This window comes from Arvicola amphibius, chromosome 12 (genome assembly GCF_903992535.2).
Source record: "Arvicola amphibius chromosome 12, mArvAmp1.2, whole genome shotgun sequence".
Classification (NCBI taxonomy): domain Eukaryota; kingdom Metazoa; phylum Chordata; class Mammalia; order Rodentia; family Cricetidae; genus Arvicola; species Arvicola amphibius.
Window position 1 is genome coordinate 100,587,313 of NC_052058.2, and position 10,508 is coordinate 100,597,820.

General features: G+C 52.1%; 1 protein-coding gene across 1 annotated transcript; it reads right to left on the minus strand.

Annotated features, from left to right (window-relative positions):
• Nucleotides 1-254: 254 nt before the first annotated feature.
• Nucleotides 255-2,370, minus strand: Tmem185b (transmembrane protein 185B). Its single transcript, XM_038349360.1, has one exon. It carries the CDS (start codon nucleotides 2,016-2,018, stop codon nucleotides 966-968), a length of 1,053 nt encoding a protein of 350 aa, XP_038205288.1. The 5' UTR covers nucleotides 2,019-2,370; the 3' UTR covers nucleotides 255-965.
• Nucleotides 2,371-10,508: the final 8,138 nt, after the last annotated feature.

The window sequence follows — 10,508 nt, forward strand, 5'->3', positions numbered from 1 at the left end:
AAAAGCCAAGGAGGTAATGACTGTCATATGGCCTAGCACCACACTGGCGCACGCCACCTACTCTCAGGGTAGTGTCCCTTCTCTGGGGGGGGAGGGGCACCATGACAACTCTAAGATAACTCTTGTTGTCTACCACTGACTGCTGACACACTGGACCTTCATTCCGGTGCCGACAGCATCCCACGTCAGGAACATCTCAGCCTCTCTTGTAGTCTTTAAGGATAGTTGCAATAAACGTATCTTCACACAGAAGCTTAAAAAAAATACTTTTAACACAATACAATGGTATTGCCAAGAACTACAATTCAACAGAGAACACTGCTAAAACATTCATATAAATACTAACATGTGCAGATTCACTCATTAGAAAATTCGCCTATTAGAATACTAAAGACCTGTACCAGCAAAGTCCAAAGAAAACAACTGTCTGAACAGTAGAAACACTAGGAATACCAACTATGAGGCTATGGAACGGGGGGGGGGGGGGGGGGGGGGGGGGGGGGTTGGTACATTTGCCATTATGTCACAATGGACACAGTCTAGAATACAATTGTAGACTAGCAGTGTATAAAAATACTTTTTAAACAATACTTTTGGTAGGCATAAGTAGCGCTTAAAAACAAACAGCTATGTAGTTTTCAGGTCTTTTGAAGGCCTAGAAACAATTCAATTTACCGCCTTTGGCTGGCTCTTAAGACACAGACCTGGAAAGCAAGCTCTCTCACACATTACACACACACACACACACACACACACACACAGAGAGAGAGAGAGAGACTAACATAGCCTCCTTCCTTGTCTACGGTACACACTGACAACGGCAAGGGGCTTCCATCTCACGGAGGGTGTAAAACGAGGAGGGCCCATCCCCAATTCCTGGGCTGGATGATCACAGAAAAAAAAAAACCAAAGTGGAGCTCACGGGCACATGGTTTCTCTTTCCCCTAAAGGCCCAGCCTGTGAGTTTAGTCTGGCATATCAATGTTTAGCTTGGGAGGTGGCGGAATGTACTTCCCAGGACTCTGCGTTATAACTACCCTGGCTTTCTTTCCGAACATTGGAGCAATTTTCGGAGCGTCTGGAACCGATGCGTCTTCTGCATCTTCACTGTCTTCATGATGGAGATCGTAAGAGATATTCCCATATTCTCTTAAGAACGGGAAGACTTCAAGTAGAAACTGGCAGAAATCCCTGCGAATACCAAACCACCAATGATTGCCCCCTTTCCGCCTAAACGTCGTGGCCATCAAAGTCAGTAATGATAGCCAAAGGGGGATGAATATGGAAATATACGAGAACGTATTGTGATCATCCAGTCTGTGAACTAGCAGGACCTCAAAGGTGAGCAGGGGAACGACAATCGTGATCCAGCTGATGGCCATGGTCACATGTGTTCTTCGCTGCTCGGCCACCACATCCAGGGACCGCAGAAACAGGAGGGACCACACAATGTAATAGAGAACCACCAGACAGAGAAATGACATGAGGATCCACAGGGGCACGAACACCACCAGCCATGGCCAGTGGATAATCCTGTCCAGCCTCAGGGCAATGAAGATGAACTGCAGGATATTGACAGAGCACAGGATCTCCAGCTCCAAGGACCTGTCATGTCGGAAGCCCCAGACACAGGCAGCCACGGACACGGGGGAAACGAAGAAGAGTGGCATGAAGACCAGCAGCCAGAAGTGCGTGCCCCTCTCCACCCTGTCGCAGACTAGGATCTCAAACATCAGGAGCAGCAGGTGGATGCCCACGGCAATCAGCATGGCTTTGAATTCCACGCAGGCTTCCCCCTCCGTACGGTAACGAGGGTTGCGGGCCCACACGCCCGCACCCACTGAGGCGCCCACGATGACCAGGAGCTTCCACAGCCAGATGGGGGCGAAGACCGCCCAGTAGCTCCACTGGATGATGCCGTCCAGGCGCAGGGGCAGCAGCACGGAGAAGAGCAGCAAGCAGGCATAGATGAGGAACTTACTGGGATTGAAGTCCTGGAATAGGCCCCTGGGGTTCATGGCGAAGGTTGCACCGCCTCTAGATGGGCATCCGCCCGCTGTGCGGAGGGGGCTGCAGACCGCCGCTCCAAGAGGCCGGAACACGTGCGCGCAGTCACGTGGCCCGGCCGGAAGCGAGCCGAGGACTCTGCGTGAGCTGGCGGGGAACGGTGCGGTGCCTACGCCGGAGGCGCTACCCCGGCCCGGGAGCCCAGGCTTGGGTGGGTGCCCACGCCGCCCGCCTTCATTCCGCACCTACGTGGCCGACGCCTTGCTGCGTGCGGTGTCAGGTGGGACCTGGCGCGCCACGGATTCCGCGACCCCCGTGCCGCTGACTGTGAGCGGCCGAAACCTCCGGAGGACGCTTCCTGGAGGAGGCCGGAACACAGAGGAGGGAATGAGCTCACATCCTCCCGGCAGGCTTGGGGGCGGGGCCCAGAGCGGGGCGGGGGCGGGAACCGAGGGGGCGGGGCTGGGCGCAGGGCAGGGCGGGCCTGTCACAGCAGGGCTCGGGCGCCGGGTTTGAGGGACCACCCTCCCGACCCCCGGGGGGCGCGCGGCACGCGCCTGCGGCGCGAGTGTGCGGACGCCTGGGTGTGCAAGAGCAAAGGCGGGTGGCTGAGGGCGTGGGAGTCGGCGCGCTAGCAACAGAGCAACTGCCCAGCACGGATGGACTTGCGAGCGAGGAGCAGAGGCTTTGCCCCTGGGCCCCGTGCGAAGGTCCGGTGTGCAGGCAGTACACCGATTAGGGTAGTGCCCGGGGCTGAACTCCACCTTGGCAGAGCGATTAGCGATTCTCAGGCTGCCCCCAAAAGGTTGTGTGGAGTCACCAGAAGTGGAGGGGTGGGTACCGGGGAGGATATCACGACACCACCAGGCCGGGAGCAGGTGAAGAAACTGGACTTGGTTAGCGGCAGAATTAGGACTTGGATTCAGTACTCCCAACCTTGAGTTCTGTTTTCTTTTATTTGGCTCTGCATGAGTCTGATTCTTTTATAACTACGTTAGGAAAGGACCAAGGCTTAAGACATTTAGGTTGTAAACTGCGGCCTGCCACCCACCGGCTGAGAAAGGAAGCAAATCCAACCCTCTCTAATAAACTGCGGTGGCTCTGTGATTTGGAGCACCATTTTCTCTGACCTGCTGAGCAGAACTAGACGATTCCCCCCTCCCTTCTCCGCCCGCTCCTTCTTAACGGAGTCCTGGTTGCTCGTCCTTTTTGCTTTTCAGCCCTGGGCCTAGCCTTTAGGTTCCCTGTCACGAGAGTCTTAGGTGGTTAGAGGAAAACGGGGGATGTAGTGGGGTGGGGTGGGGGTTGCTGTTCTCTGCGGAGGAAGGGCTGCCCAAGGAGAAGCAGAGTTCCTTCGTGGACCCCTACTGCCCCTGCTCTCAGCCCTCCCAGAGAAGTGTGGAAACCACCATTTAGTACCAGGCTTTCCTCAAGCCTGGTGAACATCAAGAAGTTGCTTATGGACTGCTGGAGGAGGCTGGTGCCAGGCAGCAGAGGGCTCCCCAGTTCAGGAGCCACCACCAGTGCCCAGGGCCAACTCTGAACAGACAGAGATGTCTGCAAGACTCCATAGCAGTGATGGCCCGTGCTTGGGGGTGTTACAGTCTGTTTTCCTTAGCGGACTTTTTGGTACTCCCACATTTCAAAAAGGATGTTACCATAGGTTTTTCTAACTGTATGATGTGTGTGTGTTTGCACATTCAAATACACTTGTGAGTTGGGGGTGGGGTGGGGAGGTACACGGTGGGGGGAGGGCTGAAATTCATGTCGGGTGTCAACCTTGATAGCCAGCTCACTGTATTTATTGAGGCAGGCTCTCTTGCTGAACCCAGATCTTCTCCCAGATTCTAGCTAGTCTAGCTAGCCAGTTTGCCCAAAGGACCCCTTGTCCCTGCTTCCCAAGGACTGGATTGTAGGGCACTGTCACCCAGCTTTCTGTCTGTTCCACGCAATGTAGGGCAAGTACTTTATCCACAAGCACAGCTACCCTGATGCGCACACAAACTGAAGCTTAAAACGACCCATTTCCCGGAGTGTGTGGAGTGCATTGCTCTAGAGCACCAACATGGGTCTGTGTTTTCTGGGGGTGCATGACTTTGGGGAGACCGAGAGCCCAGAGGGCAGGAACCAGTGTATTCTAAAGGGTGGGAAGGCCCTGAGATGTGGCCCGCCCCCTAGTGTCTCTCCTGAATTCACCTGGTCATCTGCTGAACACCTGTGTTGGGGAGAGGCTGTGTATGTGCAGAGGACAGTGATGTCATGTGTCCTTTCTGTCTGTCATTCTTCACCTTATTCCCTTGACACAAGATCTCTCTTTAAACCTGAGGGTAGGCTGGCCAACAAGGCCCAGCAGTCCTGTCTCCTCAGCCTCTGAGCTCCAATTCTGGAGTCAGAGGCCTAGGAAGCCATGCCCAGCTTCTTTCGTACAGACTGCTTGGGATTTGCCCTCAGGTAAGCACAAAGCCCTCTTCCCAGTCCCCACCTAGGTGACACCTGGCCCTGTTCTCTGTCAGCCCCTGTCCCCAAACAGAACACACTCCCACCTCTGCCTATAATAGCAGGGCCCAGCTCCCTGCACCTCCTCTTCATGTTGTAGAGGTGGAGGAGGAGGAGGCCCCATGCTGTGGCAGGCTACCAAGCCTCCCCCTGCCCTATCTGTGACAGAAAGATAAGCTCCTCAAAGTGAGGACAAAGGAAACAGTGTCTGAAAACCTGCTGTCAGGTTCCCAGCACTGATGGCTGTTGTCACTTGCTGTCTCTGCATTAAATCAGATGTCCCCTCTCCCAAGGACAGGAGCCTAGTCCTAGAGGTTCCATAGCAATCCTGCTGCCCACACAGGCCTGTGTGAGAAAAGTGCTGTGGGGCTGAGGTGGCTGACCACAAACACACACACACGCACACTGTTGGGGCTGAGGTGGCTGATCACACACACACACACTGTTAGGGCTGAGGGGCTGACCACACATACGTACACACACAAACACACACGCACACTGTTGGGGCTGAGGGGCTGACCACACACACACCAGGCTGACCAGCAGAGCGTGACTACAGGACCACACACACACACACTGTTGGGGCTGAGGTGGCTGACCACACAATATGCACACACACACACATACATACCCAGGCTGACCAGCAGATTATTATGTCACCTGGAGCCGATTTACAAGGCTCTGCTCAACCCAGGGCCTGGGCCTTGCGCAGCTCTTTGCTAGTGTTCCTCTAGCATCTGAGTCCTGTCCCCAGGCACAGACTCATTACTTCCCCAAGGGAGCCAAGCTTCATCAGGACCTTTGAAACTTGGTCTTGGGCCCTAGCAGCTTTTCCTGTATGCATTCATTCCTTAGCTTGTATATTAACTAGACAAACACAGTGCAAGCATCTGCCCTGTGACCCTGCCCTGTCCTAAACACAGGTGCATCATCGAGCTTCTCCATGACTTCTGTGCCAGCCCCTTCCCAGTTTAGTGTGTGCCACCTCCTCCAAGAAGCCCTCCCTGACCATGCCACCTAAATTGTCACCTCCCTGCATGCCGCACCCTGTTTGTTCTTTCTGTTTCTTTTGTGCATGTGTGTGAATGTCACAGCATGTGTGTGGAGGTCAGGGGATGACGTCAGTGTCTGTTCTCACCCTCCACCTTGTTTGAGGTAAGGTCTCTTGGTGGCGGCAGCATACACCAGGGTAGGTAGCTCTTGGGCTTCTGTGGTCTCCTGTCTCAGCCTTCTCTCACTTGAGCAAGAACTGGGATTCCAGATGGTGCTACTGTCCAATTTGAACTGGGTTCTGAGGATCCACACTCAGGTCACCAGGCTTACATAGTTAAATCCTGTACACTGAGACATTTCTCCAGTTCTCTCTCTCCTTTTTCTTTTTTAAATCTTTTTTATCTGTTCTCATTTTACATACCTATCCCAATGCCACCCACTCCCCTCCTCCCACTCCCCATCCGCTCCTCTAAAGGGGAGGGCCTTTGTCCTGCCTCAGAGTGATGTGGCAGACTTTGTTGACTGCATGGGAAGCCTTGCCCTCTCCGTGTCTTATATGCTCACTAATTGATAATCACTTCAGAAAAATGTGGGGCGTACTGAGTGCTGGAAGAAGGACGTGAAGGTTTCCAGCCTTGCCACTTACAGAAACCACTGGATATTGATGGTGCGTTCCTTCCATTTGTCCTAAACAGGGAGGCTACTATCCATTTGCTTCTCCTGTGGTCATAGTGTTAACATGACAGCTCACTTGTTTTCTCTTTGGTATCTCAGTATCTTACAACATTGGAGGGAGAACAGGTATGTTTGCTTTGACTGTTGCCTAGCTGCCATAACAACTAAAGCTAATTTTTTTGTTATTGTTTGTTTGCAACAGGGTTTCTCTGGGTAGCCCTTGCTGCCCTGGAACTAGCTCTTGTAGATCAAGCTGGCCTCAAACTCACAGAGATCCTCCTGCCGCCGCCTCCCAAGTGCTTGAATTAAAGGTGTGCACCACCACTGCCCAGCTGAAGCTAATTTTTTTTTTAAAGACAGGATCCCATGTTGGCCTAGAACTAAGCGCAGTAGCCCGGGATAACCTTGAACCTCTGACCCTCCTGTCTCTGGGATTAGGTGTGCTCCACTCCACTCCACATCTTATACAGAGCCTGGGGTAGAACCCAGGGCATGCGTGTGTGTGTGTGTGTGTGTGTGTGTGTGTGTGTGTGTGCTAGGTCAGCAGTCTTCCCACAGGTACAGCCAGCCCACTTGAGGCAGCATTTAGTTAACTACCTGACAGAGTTTGCTTGAAGTGTTTCCAGTACTTCTGATGTAGGCGGAGACAAGCTGTGTGCACTGACTCAGAGCTACTATCAGGCAATTGCAGAGCCATAGTCCAGACTGCATTTCCTGCCTTACTGTCTCCTTGACAAGGCTGTGTACACTTCCCCGTACCCCAAAGATGCTGTCTTTGAGCCCCGGTTTCTCTTAGGGGCCATTATGAAATGATCCAGCCTGGGCATCACGTCTCTCTTCCACAATATGTGACACAGTGGAATCCCCCCTCCCCCAGAAGCAAGAGCCACACCTGTTAAGGATCCCAAGAGGCCAAAGGACTGAGTTTGCTGATTAGAAAGGTGTGAGCCCAGTGACCCGGGGCCACTTTCTGCTCTTTAAAGGGCACTCATGGCATAGGCCAGTGTGTGACCTGACTTCCTGTGATTACCAACACTTTCTCAGTGTATTCCTGGCAGGCCACTGGCTTCCACCAATCCAAAAGCTAAGAATGTCCCCAGAGAGCACATAAAGTCTGCTGTCTCCACCCACCTGTGATTCTGTAACTAACAGGGTCTCCTGTGACCACCTCCATGAGGGTCGCTGCTTTTGGAGCAGCCTGAGTCTGTGTTGCAGGGCCACGGATACTCATTCGGTTCAGCAGTCAACTGTCTCCTTTTCCGCATCAGCATGGTGGTGAGGTCCTAGGAAAACGTACTTGGCCTCACAGTCTCCATCTTAAGACATCTGGTGATCAGAGGTTGAACTCAGTTCCAAAAAAAAAAAAAAAAAAAAAAAAAAACCATGAAGTGTGCTGTGGCAGCAAAATCTGAGCAAACACCACAGTCAGAGCAAACACAGCCAATCAGAAGACAGGGCGATAAACGTTCCAGTCCAGGTGTTCCTCAGACAACCTGTCAGCAGTTTGCGGTTTCGCTCGAATCGCCTGACGATTTTAACGATCACCTTGTCCCATACCCCCCGACCCAATCCTGAAATATCAAGACAAGGAACCCCCTGCTTTCAGTTTCTCTTTAAAAAACTCCCGTTCCCCTGAGAGCTGCATTCCCTCCATCTACTGTGTGGAAGAGTTGGATTCCAGACCGAGATTGAGCTTGTCAATAAAGCATGTGCATCGGAAACTGGGTCCTCGGGGGTCTCACTGGCTCTATTCCCTCAGCTGTGGAGTCCAGGGCTAGCCCACTGAGCCATCTCACTGGCTCTATTCCCTCAGCTGTGGAGTCCAGGGCTAGCCCACTGAGCCATCTCACTGGCTCTATTCCCTCAGCTGTGGAGTCCAGGGCTAGCCCACTGAGCCATCTCACTGGCTCTATTCCCTCAGCTGTGGAGTCCAGGGCTAGCCCACTGAGCCATCTCACTGGCTCTATTCCCTCAGCTGTGGAGTCCAGGGCTAGCCCACTGAGCCATCTCACTAGCTCTGTTCCCTCAGCTGTGGAGTCCAAGACCACTGAGCGGTCCCTCTAAAATGTCTTCCTTTCCAACCATGCTTTGCCCTAGGATTCTTCTCAGTGAAGACATGGGTGCTAGCTTTACCTGGCTGGAGGGCCCCAAGGGTAAGTGCACCGATGCAGGGGATGTTCTGGAGCTGTGTCTCTGTCCCTCACAGTGACATTTTTAAACTGTGGCCCTTGCCCCCATGTGTGCTCATGTCACTGAATGTGGGGGTTGCTAAATAATCTGGTAGTAGCAAGAGGGTTTTGAACTTGAAAATCAAGCAGGTCCTGAGTCACAGCTGTTTCTGGCAGTGCTTCTCCCCACACTGTGATTTCATCGCAGCCTTGATTCTCACACGCACTTCCCACTACGCATGCCTCAAGCTACCAGCACTAAGCAGTGCTGCCCGAAACGGCGTACTCAGATTTCACATTGCTGTATGTTCTGAACTGTAGGGTTTTACTGTCTTTCATACAAAGTTTACTGCTCTTCGAGAGCCAAGCTGGTTTAATGTGGAGAGCAGGCCGATTTCCCCAAGCCAGCACATCTCCAAGCTGCGCTGTGTTAGCTGTTTGAGTTGCTGACTTAAGTTTCAGAAAACATCCCTCGGTGAGTCTGGGCTTAGGGAGAAGACAGAATTTCTCAGTTTCTGAAATGGCCCTGCACATGCTGTTTCTCAGCACTTAGGTTATAAAATTTAAGTAGCTGTCAGCTCTGAAAAATGATTTATGAAGGCATTCTGCATTATCAAGTATTCGGGCAGGATTTAGCTTTTATTCAGCCCTTTCTGGCGCACTGCTATGTAAATTTGCTTTCATCCTTAAATTGTGTTGCCAAAAAATTGTTTAAAATAAATTTCTTTATGATTTATCAGTGAATGTTTGATTTGTGTACCTATTTTATATGCCTGGAACCTGTAAAAATACCCGGTGAAGTGGAATTGAAAGTGGGGGAGTCGTAAGACCGGGACAGCAGTGTGCTGAAATGTTCCCAAACTCCCAGGCTGCAGAGCTTGGAGCTGAGGTGCAGGCGCATCCCCCGGGTGTGTGGAGCACAGTGCACATGTGGGAGGTTTGCCCGTGCTGTGGTTAGAGTGTGAAATGCCTCCCACGGGCTCGTGGGCTTGAAAACTTGGTATGGGAAGAGAGGCGCTGTTCCAGGGAGCTTGTGGAACCAAGGAGTGGAGCATGGCTAGAGGAAGTGGGTCCTTGGGGTGGCCTCTGCTTCTTGGTCTGTACACAAACAAATCCCACCATACCATCTCTGCCGTGATGCACTATAGCTCCTCAAACTTTGAGTCCAAATAAACTTCCCTTGCGGGCTCCCTGCCAGGCATCTGGTTACATCAGTGAGAAAAGCGGCTGCAGTGGTTTGCATGAGAATGTCTGTAGCTCATCTATTTAACTGCTTGATCCCATAGAACTGGTTGGGAAGGATTATGAGGTGTGTGACCCTATTGGAGGAGGTGTGCCATATGGTGGGCTTTGAGGTTAGCGTGTACTTGTGCCCACCCCCCTTGGAGATCAGAAGCAAGGTCTCAGCTACTGATCTGGTGCCAGGACTGCCTGCCTGGTGCCATGCTCCCACCATTATGGTCATGGACTAGTCCTCTGGATCTGTGAGGCCCAAACACTTTCTTTTTTTTAAGTTGTCTTGGTCCTGGTGTTTGTCATAGCAATAAAAAGTAACTAAGCCAGGCAGTGGTGGCGCACACTTTTAAGCCCAGCACTTGGGAGGCAGAGGCAGGCAGATCTCTGATGAGTTCGAGGCCAGCCTGGTCTACAGAGCTAGTTCCAGGACAGACTCCAAAGCTACAGAGAAACCCTGTCTCGGAAAAAACAAAAACAAACAAACAAACAAAAAGTAACTAAGACAGAAGTTGGTACCAGGAGTAAAATATGTATAGGAGGTTGCTACCAGGAGTAAAGGCTGCTGTGATAGGCCTGAGCATGGTTTTTTGGAGGAACGTGGAAGACTTTAGGACTCTGGACTAGGAGAGCAATTGAATGCTGTCATAGTTGGGGTACTCTTGCTATGATGAAACACCATGGCCAGAATCAAGTTGGGGAAGAAAGGGTTTATTTGGCTTGACATTTTCACACTGTAGTCCGTCACCGAAGGCGGTCAAGACAAGAACTTAAGAGGACTAGAATCTGGCTGGAAGCAGAAGCTGATGCAGAGGCCGCGAGGGGTGCTGCTTACTGGCTACATCTGAGAGCTTGCTCAGCCTGCTTTCTTATAGAACCCAGGACAACCTGCTTAGGGGTGGCACCACCCAAAATGGCCTGAGTCCTCCCCCCATC